The sequence below is a fragment of the Sinocyclocheilus anshuiensis genome, unplaced genomic scaffold (assembly GCF_001515605.1).
Source record: "Sinocyclocheilus anshuiensis isolate Anshui unplaced genomic scaffold, SAMN03320099.WGS_v1.1 scaffold792, whole genome shotgun sequence".
In the NCBI taxonomy this organism is placed as follows: domain Eukaryota; kingdom Metazoa; phylum Chordata; class Actinopteri; order Cypriniformes; family Cyprinidae; genus Sinocyclocheilus; species Sinocyclocheilus anshuiensis.
The window spans coordinates 730,780-750,309 of NW_015558618.1; the positions used below are offsets into that span (position 1 = coordinate 730,780).

Below are 19,530 nucleotides of genomic sequence, written 5' to 3' on the forward strand. Positions count from 1 at the left end.
CTCCATGCCACGCCGAATTGAGGCAGTAATTAAAGCAAAAGGAGCCCCTACCAAGTATTGAGTACATGTACAGTAAATGAGCATACTTTCCAGAAGGCCAACAATTCACTAAAAATGTTATGTTACTTATGAAGTATTCTAATTTGTTGAGATATAGTGAATTGGTGGGTTTTTGTTAAATGTGAGCCAAAATCATCACAATTAAAAGAACCAAAGACTTAAACTACTTCAGTCTGTGTGCATTGAATTTATTTAATACAGGAGTTTCACAATTTGAGTTGAATTACTGAAATAAATGAACTTTTCCTTGACATTCTAATTTGAGATGCACCTGTGTATATATATATATATATATATATATATCCTTTCTTCCATATTGTGAGGTAAATGAGTGTAAAGGCTTATCAAAAAAAAAAAGTTAAGGACTTTTTCCTGTGCATCGATTGCTGGGCATTGCAATCAAAAACTGCAGCTGAACAGAAGTTTGCAGGGGCGACTTTTAAGCAGACTAAATGATTGGAGGTGAATACAAAGAGAGATTTTTGAAATTAGACACTCTTATTTGTCATTGACCCATATATTTCTGACACAAGACACAAAGGCCATATATTTCTGCATTCGTGCATTACCATGTGTACAAGGATTTCAAAACTGTGATATTAGCAACATGACAGAAATGTAATCAACTTTGTTAGTCATTTTCAATATGCAGGGAAAAGCCTATAGGAGATGCTAAGAACTTTATATGGCATGAACATTTATCTCAATTATGCTAGGAGTAAAAAAACTCAACTGGGACACGCAGATATGCAAAAATGCAAGAAATACAACAATTCATCTTAATCGAACAGTGGTAATAAATGGCTGTATTTGCCACAGTGAGCTAATGTCACATAATGTATGGAAATACATTATGATGTTAAAGAAAAGATGAATAGTTTGGTCGAAAGAACCTGTTTGCAGGTCATACTTCCCATCTCTAAATTAGAAGAAAGAAAACTTCATAGGTGCACTAGGAAAACAAGATGAAGAACATCTTTCATATCCTATAGAAGAACAGGTTTTAACTATGGTCATTTTGAAATAATAATAATATAACCAGTTATTTACGGCCCTCCAAAGTCCTAAATGTGTCATCAGCTCGATGCGACTCTGTTCACTCTCTTGTGACGTCTTTTTCCAGACAGTAGGCTACTTAGAAATGTTCAGTCAGACTAATATGTTTTTAAGACTTACTTTTGTGCATTTCGGGGGCGCTTGTTTGTAGAACAGATGGTGTGGGCAGGGGATTGTGGGATTGTTTGACTGTTCTTCATTAATGTGCCTCTAACAAAGCTCTCCTGTTCTTTCAACTCTCTCTGTCTCTGTCTTTCTCTCGCTCTCATCCCTTCCCTTCGCGCTGTGGGGCTTCATAACCACAGTGACTGTCGGGTGAAGTTGTGGAGTTATGTCCCCGGGCTCACGCCCTGTCTGCCCCGTCGGGTCCTGGCCATCAAGGGCCGGGCCACCAGCCTCCCCTGAGCCTCCACTAACCACCTCCTGCCTGGTTCCCTCTGGTACTGTCCTTTCTCTCGAAGTCTCTCTGTTTGATAGTATTTTCCCCTTTTCCCGTTTTCTCTCTGACAAGTCCTTAGCTGAAACTCTCCTACCATAAGCATACTTATCACATAAAAGTGGTCATTTCAGCCTGTTCAGATTGTCTGATGCATATTGCAGCACATAAAAGTGGCAAGAATCTTCCAAAACTTCAAGCTGTGATCTGAAATGGCTGGCTACTTCGCAACTTGCGCAGGTTTCAATGAGCCTATTTGGAAACAAAATGCTGATCAGGTTTCTGAGGAAAAAACTAGTTGCAAGATTTGCCAAGCTTTGCAAGGTGACATTTGAATCTTTCAAAGAATGTTATTTTTAGCAATTTTGTAGCTTCAAGATATCGGGACGTGAGCCGCAGAATGTCTTGAGAATAAACTACACAGCTCAACTATGTCATTTTGTTGTTGTCAATTATTTCTCACTCTGTCAGTTGTATATCGTCTTTCTCTGTGTGCATCTTCTCTCTGTTTCCAGCTCTCTCATGCAGTTTCGTTTCATAGGCCAACTTCTTTTCAGGTGTTTGATCCCACAGAACTTTCCCTTAGCTCTTTCACTTTGGGCCAATAAAGGAAAATTGTACTAATTAGACTCTATGCATATTTTTTTTTTTCCCCATTTCAATGCACTCAAGTGGCTCATCTTTTAGAGAGCAATAAAAACCTATTGCACCTTTAATTGCATTCAACACCAGTGGCATAAATCTGTTTAATTGGTTCTAGTTAAGGTCTAGGAACCACAAGATACATCCTACCTCAACGCCCCGCGAGACATGGTGCTGCTTCACCAGGATCCATTTCAGTATTGCCGTTTAGAACTGGTCATAAGTTAACTTCATAAACTGAAGTGCTTTTTGCAAGACCTAGAAATTTGGGCTAAAACCTTCTTGGTGAAACATTTTTTATATCCTATTGGCAATTTTCTTCTTGCGCAAACCACGTTAAATTGCGTAAAATTGAAAAAAAAACATTGGGTTAGGAAAAATGTACTTACATTTTTTTTTACTGAAAATTCTCTCTCATTATCGTACACAATTTTGCTTTTGAGGTGAATTAATCTTTTTTTTTTTTTTTTTTCTGGAAAAATAATGATTTTTATTTTTTCCTGTGAAGAACTTATTTGAACTTTATCCCAACCTAATGACCCATTCATTTGCATCACGCTGCGATCTTTTTCTTCAGAGATCGAGTGTGCTAGTTAAGATGCGAGTATGCGGTTCTGTGGGCTGGTTCACACAGCGGGGTTTTGATTTTTATTGGGATGAAGCGGTGCATGCACCTAATTGGTGAGAGGAGCGGGGACTGTTGCGGTTCGCTTTGTGAACTCTTGGTTTTGATGTCTGTGCCATCTCTTCAATGTGAGGAGTTACTGTGATGTGTCTGAAGATTCAGACAACCGAGTGTGTCTGTCTTTCTGATTACTGGCCTTGAGCATCTCCTCCACCTCTCATTTTATGTCTCCCTTTTTTGTTTCTTCCATCCCACAGTGACATGAGAGTAAAGATCTGGAATCCGAAGATGGGGAAGAAAAGGTGACAATCCTCCGTTTGGAACGGTTCTATCAGTGGAGCCTTTTTGGGCTGACGGCTAATTGGACACCACAGTTTTAGGTGTCTGAAACCGACCTTGGCGACGAGTCCATGGGTCAGCCTTCTCTCTCCAGAAGGCCAGTTTCATGGACCTGCCTTTAGGAGATGAGGCACAGCCGTCTGATTTAGAAGACACAACCCTTTCAACCGGCTGAAAACGGAGTCGCTTCTGAGGAATACGGTCCAATGATCATGAGTCTGAGGAACTGCCGGTTGCTTTCTTCTGGATGTTTTTAAGGTGCCATTTTGGTGATGCCGAAACTGTATTATCTGTACAGTGAAGTGTCCTTCTGCACTTCCTGTCTAAACGAAAACATGTCCTTGAGGTGACTTCATCTGTAGCTGCTGATTTTACTTCTGAATATTTATCACGTCAAGGTGGAATCATTTCAGAGTCGTTTTTGTAAATCCTAGAAAGCCATATGACTTTAGCTTTGACGTAGTATCAGACACTGAATCACTTTTTCTCAGTATCCAGAAGATTGGCACCTTTTGTGTTTACTAAGAACGAGCAGATGCAGTCGTCATCAATCCCAGTCCCACATTCCCTTAAAACATTGTGCAATATTATGGACCACCATGTTTTTCAATGCCTTCCTCTTCCAGGGGTTTCTCTGAACATTTCAGATTACTAATGGCTCCCCTAAACCGCAGCCAAACACCGTACAGCCCTCTTCAGATACACTTCCTTTTCTTTTAAACTCGTTCGCTCCATCCTGCTTTGAATTTTTTTGTTTTCTACCTCAGGTTTAAAATTAGATTTTGTGTGTTAAACCTTCACCGATTCTGGTTTCTTGCACATGACAGGACTCCAGCTTTATTGTCTTCTAGATGTGTGGATAGAGGTCTCAGAAGTGTAAAGCAGTATTGAGAGTCTGCTGAGTGGGCATTTTGAGAGTCTGCCCGTGTAATAAGCCCAACTCATCAGGGGATTGAGTTTAGTGACACTAGCAGACAGTTTTAGGCCGAATTAGATGTTACCTCAGGCTCAAGCATCTGATTGAAAGGCAACGATCCCCTGAGGAGAGTAGAAAAGGACCCAGTTTCATGTTGTTGGACACAGTCCTGGTACGACAAACAGAATTTCAGACAATCTAACGCTGGAATGTTGGATGAAAATTGGGTCATTTTGTTTAGCCCACTAGTTTTTCTAGATTATGGCTACCCTTTATAACACTTTAAAACAGAAGTGTTAAAGAATTTGCACAACGGCTTTTGATATTTTATTTCTGGTCCTCAGCATTTTTATTTTTCATGGACGGTTCACCTAAAAATGAAAATAGTGCTTTACTCTAAACCTGAATGGCGTACTTTCTTCAGTGGAACAAAAGAAGAAGTTTAGCAGATTGTTCCAGCTGCTCTTTTCCATACAATGAAGGTACATGGAGGTGGATCTTTTGAGCTTCAAGAATCATCCAAAAACACCATAAAAATAGTATATAAAATCAGTGTTCTATATTCCAAATCTTCTGAAGCCACACAAAAAATTTCATTTAAAATGTAATTTGTTATTCAATAAAAAATCATCTGTTTCACATGTTTCACTCATTCTTGTCAGTGTACTGTATATTCAAGTATGCCATTTATAGACGTGTCATCTCGAAATACTTTTGTTCGTTTCTCACACAAATCTGTCATTTGACTTAAAAAAAGGAAAACAATGCACAAGTAACATTAGACTGCTGATGTTTTTATGCTTTTTTGTACTTCTTGGAGCTTGATTTTGGCCATTCATTGTCAAAATGGAAAAGAGCAGCTGGAACAATCTGCTAAGCTTCTCCTTATGTGTTCCAATGAAGAAAGAAATTCATAAAGGTTTAGGACAACATAAAGTTTAGTACATTTTTACAGAATATACATTTTCACACAATCTACCGCTTTAAGACACCATAATAAGATGTAAAATTGTGATAAAATGAACCTCAGCCATTGATGTTTCTCCACTATCACACTTTTGAACAAGCATCAAGCATGTTAAAGACAGCAGTGTTAAAGTAGGTCAAGTTGGGCACCGTGTTTTCCAGTCCTCCTCTCAGTTTCACTCCCTATTAAATGAAATAGGAAGCAGCCTCCTCTGCATTGGAGGATACGGCGTGCCTGATGGGGGTACGTGGGCGTCAGCGAGCTTGTTTTGCTAGAACACATGCAGCTTTGTTTATTTTTACGCCATCAATCTTGCTGTGCCACGCGCTGTTCCCTTCTCAGGTTTTCCTAGATTTACAGTCTTTTTTAATGAAACATATCTATCACTCTTATCTGCCCTTGGCAATTCACCACCTGAATGCAGCCGTGTACACGAGCTGCTGTAAGGAGGAAGCTCTTATTTACAGACAAGAGAGATGCGGTTTATCTGATGAAGGACCCACAGCATGGATAATCACACATCAAGCGCAGCAGGATTCCCATGCTACGGAAAGAGATTTTATCTAATTTGCAAGTTACACTTTTTGATTTAGATTTTTTCCCTTTTTCGAAGACAACGTTATGTCGCAAAGCTGCTGTCAGTCATTTAAAGCTACTATACAGTGGATATATCTTTAGAGTCTTTAGGCTGGAGTCATTTGCATACTGTAAAGCTCATATACATGCATAAATATTCATAAGGAAGAATGCAGTAGGGGCTTCCTTAACCTTTAGGTTAATAGATTTCTGCCAGTGGTTGGCACTATATAGATCTCTTTAAATTTAACAGTAGACTGAGTGTGAACTGCACCGTCATTAAGCCGGTATGTCATCCTCGTTTCGATTATATTTGGGTTTATGATTCTAGAATGTAGAACTATTAACAATATAGGCCGTTTTTTGACCAAATAATACATTTGTGTCCTTTGAAACAGAGTAATACATTTGTAAAAAAAAAAAAAGAAATGGAATTTTCTGTGAAGTCTTTTAAAATAAGGCCAAATTTATTAAATAATGATCAGAGCATCTACTTCAAAGAACATTTGTTTTCAAAACTGTGAAAAAATGCTGCTTTATACCGTCTTGCATCTTTTTTTTTGATGTGCGTCTGTGTTTTGTTCTTAAAGGGAGATCAAAATGTACAGCGTCAAACGTGTTGCCAAAGTTTGATTTAAATAATCTTTAAACGAAACGAACAAGAGGCCTCATTCGAAAAACGAGCTAAATGAATTTCTGCGCATGTTCGTAAAAACATGTTTGAATTGTATGTGCATTTGCAATTTACATAATGCAAGAATTACACAAATTATTTTCCATACAGTTTCTACAATTAATTCTGTTTCAACGAATGAGGTTCCGAGATCGTGTTTGTACAGTGTGCTATTCTAATAATAATGCATACTATCACAGGGTCAACCTGTTTTAATAAGTGCCCCTCATTAGTGAGTTTACAAAAGACTGTGCGGCTTTAACTCATTTCATTTTAGAATAGCATTTTGAAGCATTTTTGGTACAACTGTAAAATTCTTGTGAAGAGAGCTTGTCAAAATGTGCTTGGTATTGCTAGGACTGAAAGACTGTGAACTTGGTTTGCGAATTCAGTTCCATAACAACACTGGAACTTTCAGCCTCTCAGTTATTTCTCCATTGTGTCTGAAAGCACATTGGTTCACAAGGCTGCTTCTGAGATTGACAGTTAAATCTTAAATATACTGTACCTTAAACTGACTCTTTTTACAGCCATGCCAGTCAGTGGCCTGCAATTCCTGGTGCTCAGCTTAAAGTCGGTCTTTAGCGGTCTTAACTTTCAATGTGAAGCTTCCGGGGTTTATCTTTCTTATGCATTTAGCTTCACAGCAGTAGTTTACCAGTGGTACGTTTAGTGTTGTAGCTTTACGGTGCTTATATTTTATATTCTAGGCCAGTGATGCATGGCATTGACATGCTGTGTAAGCTTCTACATCTGTATAGAATCTCAAAGGAAAGCTTTTCTGTACAGGGGAGATTGTTGACACCTGTCTATTGATCAGTGTAGCGCTAACTTGTGGCTTTGCCCCCCTGTGATGCCAAAGGTAAGCAGGTTGCCACTGTTTCCCCAGCTGCCTTATGCCCCTCTCTTTCTCTCCCGGCCTGAAGCGCAGGGCCACACTGCAGTACGCCTTACGCCTTACCTCACTCTCAGCGTGTGGGACGTCATGCCATCGCGAAATGCTGCTGTTAAATCCCTTTTTTGGGAAAAAACTAATGTTTCAATGGGGTGCTTTCTAGTTACCTGGCAACCCAGGTAGGCAATTAATATGCAGAATAGAAAAGACATTTAAGTAATAGAGAAAAAGAGGCTAAAATTAAAGGCTTGACAGAACAATCAGTCATTTTAGAGCCGTTCTACTGTAAAACTGAGCAGAGCTGACAGTTTATTGAGCTCCAGGAGCAGGTGAAGTGCAGTGGGGCATATATATATATATATATATATATATATATACCAACAAAGGTTACAGGTGCCTTTTATCGCATTGACTCCTCCCAAGGAATGTAAATGATTGTACAGAGTTTCTTTCTTTTTGTTACACGTGCATGCGACCAAACTGGGTGTAAAATATCTGACTGTAAATACTGTACAGGTTTTATTTAATAACGGTTCAAGCGTTCCTCCAGAGAAATAAACGAAAAATTCTGAAATGGTGGGTTTTCATTTCCTTTTTACCCATGGCAGGAGTTCATTCTCAATGTTCTTGTGCTGTTTTCTTGCTGTTTATCTCTGAGATAGAATTACGGTTGAGTTCCTTCCTGTTTGCTGTCTGTGATGATCCTGAAGATATGATCTGTCCGTATAGAATCACCGGCTTGCCGTCATCACACACAGCGCATTACTGCAGGGGTCTCATGAACCTGTCAGCGCACATTTCAGCACAAAATCAAGTTCAAAAAAATAAAAATGCATCCTAAACTTCCAAGTCACCTTTATTTGTATAGCGCTTTATACGATACTGGTTGTCAAAGCAGCTTTACAGTGTTAAGCAGGACAATAGTTTGTCAATAATGCAAGAGGACAATAACAAAGAGTCATTTTTCAGCTAAAGTCATGCAATTATGCACTTATTACATGCATTTATACTTGTATTTATATTTTTATAATGTGTGCAGTATTTTATAGAATGATATATAGTATAAACCTGCAGTTGTGTTCAAATAAATAGCAGTGCCTTAATAAAAGTGAATAAAGTGCAAATATTTTAATAGCTTTTATTTCCATATTTCAAATATAGTGGAAACACTGCAAATTCAAAATAAAACATTTCAAAATCAAATTCAATTCGACCAACTTCTGGCAACTAGAAGCAGGTTTTTCAGCCCAGGATGAACGAACTGCGTTCCACAGTTCCTGTGAATTTTTGGGGTTTGCTTCAGAAGTTTGTCACCCCACAAGTTTTCAGTTGGGTTGAGGTCAGGGGGAATGAGCTGGCCACTCCATTACCTCAATCCTTTTTGTCTGAAACCAAGATGTTGCTCGCTTACTCGTGTGTTTGGGGTCGTTGTCTTGTTGAAACACCCATTTCAGGAGAGTTTCCTCTTCGGCATAGGGCAACATAATCTCTTCAAGTATTTTGACGTGTTCAAACTAATTCATGATACCTGGTATACGATAAATAGGCCCAACACCGTAGAATGAAAAACATCCCATACCATGATTTTTGCTCCACCATGCTTCAAGTCTTCACAGTGTACAGTACTGAGGCTTGAATTCAGTACCCGAGGGTCGTCTGACATACTGTCGATGTCCACTAGATCCAAAAAGAACAATTTTACTCTCACCAGTCCACAGAATGTGTTCCTTGGCAAATTTTAACAGATTCTGCACATGCCTTTTTTCAACAATGGTGCGTCTTGCTGACAGATTAGCTTCGATCAAACGTCTTCTGACTGTAACAGTACTTACAGGTAATTATAGATCATATTTGATCTTTCTGGAGGGGATGATTGGGAGGGGATGATTGGCTGAATCTTTGCCATTCGGACTATTCTTCGATCCGTTTTAACAATAGTTGCTCATTTTCTTTTGCGTGTTTCGGGTTTTTGTTACCATTTTAAAGCATTTGAGATCATTTTACCTGAGCATCCTATAATTTACTGCACTTTTTTATAAGTTTTCCCTTCTCCAATCAACTTTTTAATCAAATTACTTTGTTCTTCCGAACAGTGTATGAAACAGCTTCGCAATTCAGAAGGAAATATATTTTATAACAATGTATGACACATTGCTTCCCTTCCTCCTTAATAAAGGACAATTAATGACCCCTGTTTTTTCCACAGAATGAATGAATTCTCTAATGAAACTCCACACTGCTATTATTTTGAACACTCCCTTTCAATGCATAAGTCAATTACACAGAACAAGCACGGAAACTGTGATATTTTCCTAGCTAATGGTGACAAGAGACTCGGATGTGACATTTCTAGTAGGGATTGATCGAGGTTTCTGTTTCCCAGCGGATGTCTCTGAAAATGTCAAAGTTTGAACTTGCAGAAGCATTTTGCAAAACAAAACGGTGACAGAAATGTATTTGTAACAACTTTATATTGACTGCGTTTGAACACTGACTGTTGTTACAGAGTGAACAGGGAGATAAAGCTTTCCGGAAAACCAACGCAATTTAAACGGCAGTCATACATCTTCATTTCACGTGTAAATCACCATCATTAACTGCTGAGGCTGTGCTTGTCTTCCTTTCCTCAGGAGGACTGTAGGATGATGATGGACGAGTGGCATCAACATGTGACTGAGGCGATACGGCCTTAAACGGGTGCGCGTTCTTTTAGACCGTTCACAGACATCTTCCAGCACACCCTCCCTTTCTCAATGTAATATCTTCGGTCTAAATGAGTAGTTCACCCTTGTGTTGTTCCAAACCCAATATGACTTGCTTTCCACGGTGTAACACAAATGGAAGAATGTACAGGCCGCTCATTTACAGTAATGAAAGTGAACAGGGATTCTGGTTATTGTGCTCCAAAATGACAACAAAAGCACCATATCTTCTTGAAGCCATTTTCATTTTAGTGATTATTGACATTATTTGTGCTCCAACTTTAGTGTTTGGTTAACTCATAGCTTGGTTTTAGTTTAACTAAAATGGGATTTAATTCAACTAAATTAATAGTTTTATAGTTAGTTTCATTTGATCAGTTTTATTAATTTTAAAAAAGCAACGTGCAAAGTTATGCATTTTCCTCATGAATAACTAACCTTTTTAGTTATTCATGTTTTAGTGCGCCGACTAACATGTAACTTAGTTCAAGGTTACTTGTGAATCATAATTATGGAATTATCATAAATACGAGTTTTCTAGTTAGAAATTGGGCAGGAATGGTGTCTCAAGATACTTGGAAATAATTTTGAGTTTTTGTGTTGTGTGGGCCATAAACTTTAAACATGGCAGAAAAGGGATGCATTGCTGTAGTGACTGTTAAGCTTTATTAGTTTTTCACCACACATTGCTTAATCTTGTCGTATACATATATATATTAACGTATATTTATTAATTAGGAATTAGGAAATTTCCGATTGCATATGAAAGCAACATAATCAACCTGTTAGCAAAGCACTTCAGTTTAATCCCAAATATTATTGATTATTATATTTTAGGGGTGTGACGAGATCTCGTGGCATGAGATCTCACGAGATCCGATGTGACCAGTCAGATCTCGCGAGAACGTGACGATACCCTCGCATTATACTGGTTCGTTCACAAGTGGTGGTATGCAAGATATTTTATGTTCACATCAGGCAAGTGGCCGCATGATAAGTGGGAAAATTACGCAGTGTAGTCTTTGTCCAGTCATAAAAATAGAATTCACAGCTTAACGCTGAATGTCACGCAATTTGTCAAATTGTGAATGAATTAATCAAAAGTAGGTCATTACCACAGAACAAGCACGGAAACTGTGATATTTTCCTAGCTAATGGTGACAAGAGACTCGGATGTGACATTTCTAGTAGGGATTGATCGAGGTTTCTGTTTCCCAGCGGATGTCTCTGAAAATGTCAAAGTTTGAACTTGCAGAAGCATTTTGCAAAACAAAACGGTGACAGAAATGTATTTGTAACAACTTTATATTGACTGCGTTTGAACACTGACTGTTGTTACAGAGTGAACAGGGAGATAAAGCTTTCCGGAAAACCAACGCAATTTAAACGGCAGTCATACATCTTCATTTCACGTGTAAATCACCATCATTAACTGCTGAGGCTGTGCTTGTCTTCCTTTCCTCAGGAGGACTGTAGGATGATGATGGACGAGTGGCATCAACATGTGACTGAGGCGATACGGCCTTAAACGGGTGCGCGTTCTTTTAGACCGTTCACAGACATCTTCCAGCACACCCTCCCTTTCTCAATGTAATATCTTCGGTCTAAATGAGTAGTTCACCCTTGTGTTGTTCCAAACCCAATATGACTTGCTTTCCACGGTGTAACACAAATGGAAGAATGTACAGGCCGCTCATTTACAGTAATGAAAGTGAACAGGGATTCTGGTTATTGTGCTCCAAAATGACAACAAAAGCACCATATCTTCTTGAAGCCATTTTCATTTTAGTGATTATTGACATTATTTGTGCTCCAACTTTAGTGTTTGGTTAACTCATAGCTTGGTTTTAGTTTAACTAAAATGGGATTTAATTCAACTAAATTAATAGTTTTATAGTTAGTTTCATTTGATCAGTTTTATTAATTTTAAAAAAGCAACGTGCAAAGTTATGCATTTTCCTCATGAATAACTAACCTTTTTAGTTATTCATGTTTTAGTGCGCCGACTAACATGTAACTTAGTTCAAGGTTACTTGTGAATCATAATTATGGAATTATCATAAATACGAGTTTTCTAGTTAGAAATTGGGCAGGAATGGTGTCTCAAGATACTTGGAAATAATTTTGAGTTTTTGTGTTGTGTGGGCCATAAACTTTAAACATGGCAGAAAAGGGATGCATTGCTGTAGTGACTGTTAAGCTTTATTAGTTTTTCACCACACATTGCTTAATCTTGTCGTATACATATATATATTAACGTATATTTATTAATTAGGAATTAGGAAATTTCCGATTGCATATGAAAGCAACATAATCAACCTGTTAGCAAAGCACTTCAGTTTAATCCCAAATATTATTGATTATTATATTTTAGGGGTGTGACGAGATCTCGTGGCATGAGATCTCACGAGATCCGATGTGACCAGTCAGATCTCGCGAGAACGTGACGATACCCTCGCATTATACTGGTTCGTTCACAAGTGGTGGTATGCAAGATATTTTATGTTCACATCAGGCAAGTGGCCGCATGATAAGTGGGAAAATTACGCAGTGTAGTCTTTGTCCAGTCATAAAAATAGAATTCACAGCTTAACGCTGAATGTCACGCAATTTGTCAAATTGTGAATGAATTAATCAAAAGTAGGTCATTACACTTAAATCAAATCACGATATGGACTAGTATCTGTAAATATTAAGCTGCAAAAGTCGATTTAAATATGAATCCTGCATGTTCTGCCTGTCTCTGTTAATGAATGGAGCATACGCGCGGTTTCATTTACTACACACACAATAACACCATACCACACACTGAAGCGCGCATGACACTCGCGGTGATTTCAGCGTCTGCCGTCTCACTAAATGAGGACGTAAACACATGAACAACATCTCCAAAACTGCTCTGAGAGTCACTTCATGAGCATTGTAGCGTTCGATTTGAGTAAAACTAGCATCATATCTCATATACAATACTGTAAAGGTATTCACGGCAACCCGTCAAAGTAAAAGTCCGGTTTGATTTGAAGACATTGTGCCTATAACTATGTTTCAGTAGAATGTACATAGCTTACTACTACTAAAATGAAACAAACATTATTTTTTTAAGGAATAATCACACAAAACATTTCTTCCATGTTTTAATTTTAATAGTAAATCCCCTTTGTTTGCCAAAAAAAAATCTTGTTTGCTTAATTTTCAATAATTAAAAGATAAATGATAAATTAAATTAATGTTTTATGCCTTCATTTGATAACCAGAAAAATGTAAATATACAACAGAATTTCTGAGGGGAAAATAATTCATAAGGCTACTTTAAGGAAAAAAATGAATAAATTAAGTTGTTTTATGCATTCAAATAATTAGACATGCTAAAACACAGAATTTGGTAACAATAAAAAATATAAATAATATGATGAGAAAAAATAAAACATTTCATAGGGCCCTAAACATGTCATTTTTGTTCAACTTTTAATACATTGATGTGAAAATGTGTAAGTTTCATGATTTGAATTAATAAGACATGCTTTTTAATTAATACAATTTAATTTAACTATTAAAAAGGAGTCCAGAAAGATTTTAATGGAAAAAACGGAATTTGGAAAAAAATAAAATGGAATTTAGAAAAAAATAATACGGATTTCATAGGGCCCTAACTATCCCTCAGCCTTGCCGCGCCCCCCAGTTTGGGAACCACTGCTTTATTCTTTAAAATGCATACATTAATCGTGTTTATTATATATTTTTTTATTAAAGTGGAAATCAGTTTACTAAATAATGTAAACTTGACTGACTGCTTCACTTCCACTTTAAAGGGATATTTATGTTGTTTATTATTTATTTTTTTATATTTTTTGTGCAATTGCCTGTCAGTTGAGTTTGTGGCAAAACATTTTGCAGTGTTTACATGTTGTTTATTACTGCATAAAATGTATTAAAATAGATGTTTAATTTCATAAAGTACAAGCTGATTTCAAAATGCACCTACTTTTTTTGCATTTTGTGTTTTTTTTAGTTGAATAAAATACTATTTTTCCCTATATATTTAATCAAGTCTAAAAATCTCGTCTCGTCTCGTTCTCGTGAACCCAGTCTTGTGTCTCGTCTCGTCTCGTAGGATAAGCGTCTCGTCACACCCCTATTATATTTGTTTCATAGACTTTTATTCAAAAAAATACAAATAAATAAATAAACAAAATAAAAATAAAAAAGTGCTGCATGGTTAAAATCTTACATCACCAGTGTTTTAATTAATTTAATAAACAGTATTATGCACATCCTTATCATTGACAAAATTCAAAAACCTTTGTTAATAAATATTTTCATCTGAACTTGTTGATGTGATTAACACTGAAACAGACTGAAATGTAAGCGGTCATTGACTAAAAATGTAAAAAATATTGCCACATGATGCCATTTTTGAATCAGTGCAGAGGGCAAACTTTTCAGTGAATGACACTTTAAATCTTTCTATTTGCCACAGAAAGTTGTTGTTCGGCTTCTGAATGTTTGGGACACAAGTCACGACAAAAAAAGCACCTGTAAAATATCCTAAAAGTAGTCCATATTAGAGCTTGACAGGCAAAGTCTCCATTCACGTTCATTATATGGAAAAGAGTCAATCATTTTGAGATTTATGAATAAAAGAAATGAGTTTGGAATGACATATGGGTAAATAAATAAGATGGAAAACTTTTAAGCCATTATATGCTTAAATGGTGTGACTATAGTCGACGACTATTAGACTTGCCAGGAAATGCTTAATATGCTCCGGAGGAGACATGACACATGCAGTCATACGTTAGCACAAGCCTTTTATTCATCTCTGTGTATCTTGCTGAGGCACATCTGCAATTTTTTGGTGGTCCCACCCATTGGCCGCGGTTCTGAACCCCTCGGGCTGAGGTGGTCTTCTCTCCCCGTGCTCTCAGGGGCACTGCTGCTTCCTGCGGAGTCTGCTGAGGGGTGATAATGAGAGATTGTCAGAGGTGCTGGCCGCCGTGGCTGCGCTGTGATCGCTGGGTGCGGAGAGGCCAGGGCTCATTGAGCTCACCGCAGGGGGACCGTTGTCTCTGCTCTGCACTAGGCTGTGTGCTCGCGGATGACCCGCTTTTACACAGTTTGCAAGAGACTTCTCTACTGAAAACAAAGCTGCAGGCTGAGAGTAAAAAAAAAATAATGTGTGAGAAAGTGTTAGAGAGAGACAAACGGCAATGGAGGTAAGCAGAGTGGAGGAGAGATTCGGATAAAAACTGTAAGAAAAAAAACTATAACTTCACACTTCACAAGACTTAATCCAACCCACATCACACATATGTGCAGTTTACTTATTGTTATCTTTAAATTCAGGTCATGTAACGCAAACGATAGAGATGGATGGCAACATGTCATATGCTGGAGCATTACCAGATTTATCTTATTGGGGAAAATTAAGAGAAATTTTCGATGCATTTAAAAAAAATTGTTTTGTAAATTATTTTATTTAATTATAATAAAATAGGAAATAATAAATATTATTATTACATGTTTTAAATTACATATGTATGTATGATATAATGTAATTTAATATATAATGTATTTATATTATATAAAAAATTAATATAATAAAACAATATGAAAAAAGTGAAACGTGGTAAGCAGTTGGCACAAAAACAGTTCTGGTATTACAAATATATGTGGAAGTTACATTTGCACTTCCAGGACTGGTTTTTGCGCCAACTGCTTGCCAGCTTGTGCTTTTCCATTTCTTTTTAAATTATATTAATAATAAAAATCAATATACGCAGGTGAAACTTAAAAGTTGAACTTTTATTATGTATTATAATATATGATACATATTATGCATATGTATATTAAACTTTTATGTACATTTAAAAATCCAATTTGTCTTTTTAATTTAGCGTACAATTCCAGTTCATTCTGGCACATTCATAGAGAAGAAAAACAAACAGATTTTAAATGGTGTGCACCAAAGCATGAATTATACAGGGATCAAGCCGTTCATGATCAAACTTGAATTATATACATGATATACGAGTAGCTAAAGTCAGGTATGGACTTTTTATTTTGCAGTTCGAAGAGAAATCGAAGTCATCAGTATGTTACAAATTACAACCACTTTAAATGGTGTTTGGAGCGAGTCTTTACAGGCTGCCGTGTAACTACATTGTGAAAGTGGCATTTAAAGAAGCAGCAAGTCCATCGATCCACTGCTGTCGATCAACAAGACAAAAACTCGGACCAGCACTCACGACTGTTCATCCCAATACCTTCTTCCTGTTTCTCCTTAAGTAAACAGAGATTCTGCTTTCCAAATGTCTTTAGACCAAAGGTTGAAATTTACAGCTGAGGGGAAAAAAAAACAATGAACATCGAGATGCACATGCAAGGAATGCAAAGCCTTTTCTTTATAGTAAAGTAATCATTATCCTCTTCATAAAAAGTACAGCGATCTTGCAAAACACTTGAGATCTAGCACATGGCTTCGCATATGCACATTGTTCCCGCCTACGCAAAGCTGTTGTTTGAAGTCTTAATTAAGAGTGTCTTAGTCTTTGTCTTCTTTTTCTTCTTGTTTTTTTCCGTATCCTCCTGCTGACCAGCTGGCGGCTTTTTCCAGGGCAGGGCGTTGTAGGATGTGTATGCAGAAATCAAATACGTGGCCATCCCCGTGTATCCACCTATAATCAAACACAGCGGCTGAATCAGCACGAACAGGCAGAAGACATTGACCGAAGCGCTGTCGGGCAAATCCACACGGCCATCCTTGTTTGCCTGAAACACGGCAAAGAAATAGATCAGCGCCACAGCTGGGTAGAAAGCTAGGTCTACCATGGTGCCAACTCTTGAGAGCCGTCTCACTTATGACTGCGTCGCAGCCAGTAGGGGACGTGATATAATGACGGCACTTCCTTCGACCTTTCATCCGGCAACTGAGGTAAAACATTACCTTCTTGCCGAGATAACATGTGCAGGCATCTTATCAAAGACCGAAGTGCGAGTTCCTCACACAGAGAGTGACCTTTACTCTCTAATGGAGTTTGAGAAGGAGCCAACAGCCGCCTGCAGGGCTGCTAGTATTAGCATCAAATACATGAAAGGAGACAGCCGAGAGTCCCCAGCTTCCGACACATGCTTGGATTAGTCTAGTGCACTGTGCTTGGCAGAGATTAGGCCGTAGGTACGGACTGCTTTGAAAAAGTCCTCAACCACCTCTATTCTTTGCCAGGGACTGGAAAACAAACTGGTGGGTGGGAAAAAAAGATGTAAAAATTGATGTTGGTGGTGGAGATGTAATTTATTCATGAGTGTTTGCCAGCCGTTTTTCCAGCAGCTGATGGCCTTTTGAGCACCTGTGAGCTGATAGATTGTTATCTTAGACCCCTATTTAAAAGATGGCACTACAATAGATGTGATGTCACACGAATTCTGGCTTAGATGCCGAGCAGGATGGGAAGTATAAGCCTGTCTGTATTTGACCCCCTGGACCTTTTCGCACCCGTATTAATCATCTTATCAAGACCTTGCAAGGGTCTTCATTTGTATCTTAACCCTTCAATTCCCTCCATTTAATTGCACCCAAATAGGCCTATTTCTGGCTCCGTTGACACAATGTGAGAGAAACACAGTAATTAAAGCCCCAAATCACAGTGAATGGTGCAGTTTGGCTGACATAATGGAAAACATTATTTTTTCCTTTCTTTGTTCTCCATGGCAGCTTTGCCTTCCCATCTGGTGCGTTTACTGGTCCTGGTTACCAGTGCACCCTGGCATTGCCTTCAGATCAACTAAAGTGGTTTTGTTGGCACTGGGTGTTAATTAGTATTTGTCACAGGGTCAAAGTTGAATTCGGGAATACTCATTGCTGTGTTGTTGAAGGCATCACATGAGGCTCAATTAGACCTCAAAATCAGGAGCACATCTGTGCGTCCTCACATCCACCCACACGCCCATCCGGATGCCCGCTTGCTTTAACGTGGCCTTTACAATCATTACTCACTCGGTAGGGGAAGGGGAGGCGAGGGTGGTCGTGGTGCCAGTGTGAGGCTGTTTCCATGCCCATTGATCTCCAATGTGGCGCCTGCCTCTCACCCAGGAGCTTAAGACCACTCTACTTAAGTCGTCCAAGAAAAAGGAATGAAAACGATTGCTTTTGCTTTGAATAGACTTGCATCCTGGGGGAGAAAAAAATGTGGGTGCAAGGATTCAGCCACTACTCAGAGCAACAAATATAGCATGGCAGAACTTTGTGTGAATTTACTGCATTAGTACATTTATTTGTGTGCACTGATGTTTCTTGGAAATGGTTATTTGGTTCCGAAAAGTGCTGCTGCAGTCGGACTACTGAAAATAAGGTCCCACTTTATATTGTGGCCCTAATACCTATGTACTTACATAGTAACTAGATGTGTACATAGTATGTAACCACAGTGTAAGTACACATTGGTACATAGTATCTACAGCTGTAATGTTTGTGTAACTACACATATGTAACAACCCACTGAATGGTATGTGTAAATACAAATGTGTAACTGGACATTAGTAACAACACTTTTTTGGTAATGAAAGTAGAAATGTGTAACAGGACTAACAGCACTTTTTGGTAAAGAAAGTGTTACACTTTATATTAAGTAAACAATTCCTATGGATTTACCATGTAATTACTCTGATGTTACACAGCAGTGGCCAGTAAGTTAGGCTTTACATATAAATTGTGGTTGGTGTCCAGAATGTTACACTTTATATTAAGTGGACAGTTCCTGAGGAGTTACCATGTACTGTAAGTACACTGGTATTACAGTGGTGCACCAACTCCACCCACTTGAGACCCAACTCCTCCCACTTTACATATCCCTAAACCTACCCATCTCCGCCCCTTGGATCAAATTGTTCCAATTACTCTTATACATATTGTTGTTACAAAATGTAGTTATACATGTCCTGATACACATTTGTACTTACACAAATCATTCGGAGGGTTGTTACATGTGTGTAGTTACAGAAATATTACAGCTCTAGATACAATGTCCGTCCAAATAATGGCTAGTTTTTCTGTTGTTGAGCTGTTATTCAACACGTCTGCTGAAACATACTGAGCTTGTTCACTTTGGCTCTTGGGAGCTGTCCAGACATGGTGGTGCTGAATTGATACACATTCCTACAATTCTAGGTCAGAGCTTTGCATTTTTACACTAAAATAGTGTGAATTCATAATGAATCTTTTGATATTCGTTGGAAAAGTGATTTGATGCCTTTGATTACTAATGTAATAGTGCTGTATAATTTCTTAACATCCTGATGCATTAATCATGAAATGAAGAAGAAGAAGAAGAAGAAAACCTTGGTGTTTCTTTTTTACTTAAAAACAAGAATATAATTATTTAAAATCTCTCTCTCTCTCTCTCTCTCAAAATTTCGGATGTATTTTGGGAGAATTACACATCTGTCCTCTGCAACAGAGAATAGTGGTGAATATTACAGAGGTACCTCACCACTTTCATCAGCCTCAGTGGAGTGTTTGCATCAGATGGTGAATCTGCAATAGATTATAATATAATGTAGGATAGACTGAGGCGAACATTATGGAAACAGTATATCCAAGTTTGAGACACACACACACACACACACACACACAGACACACACACACAC

The 19,530-nt window shown here is 38.0% G+C and overlaps 1 protein-coding gene and 1 long non-coding RNA gene across 2 annotated transcripts in view; one reads left to right on the forward strand and one right to left on the reverse strand.

Moving 5' to 3' along the window:
• Nucleotides 1–3,933, forward strand: part of LOC107680414 (kinesin-like protein KIF21B) — a 66,021-nt gene extending 62,088 nt beyond the window's left edge. The window contains exon 33 of the mRNA XM_016476303.1: nucleotides 3,077–3,933. Coding sequence (XP_016331789.1) covers nucleotides 3,077–3,125 — 49 coding nt within the window. The 3' untranslated portion in view covers nucleotides 3,126–3,933. The remainder of the gene's footprint in view (nucleotides 1–3,076) is intronic.
• A 1,708-nt stretch (nucleotides 3,934–5,641) lies between these two features.
• The window catches only part of LOC107680429 (uncharacterized), an 18,244-nt gene continuing 4,355 nt past the window's right edge, over nucleotides 5,642–19,530 (reverse strand). The window contains exons 2-3 of the long non-coding RNA XR_001633144.1: nucleotides 17,988–17,991; nucleotides 5,642–6,260 (exon numbers count right to left, since the gene is read on the reverse strand). This is a non-coding gene — a long non-coding RNA (uncharacterized LOC107680429). The remainder of the gene's footprint in view (nucleotides 6,261–17,987; nucleotides 17,992–19,530) is intronic.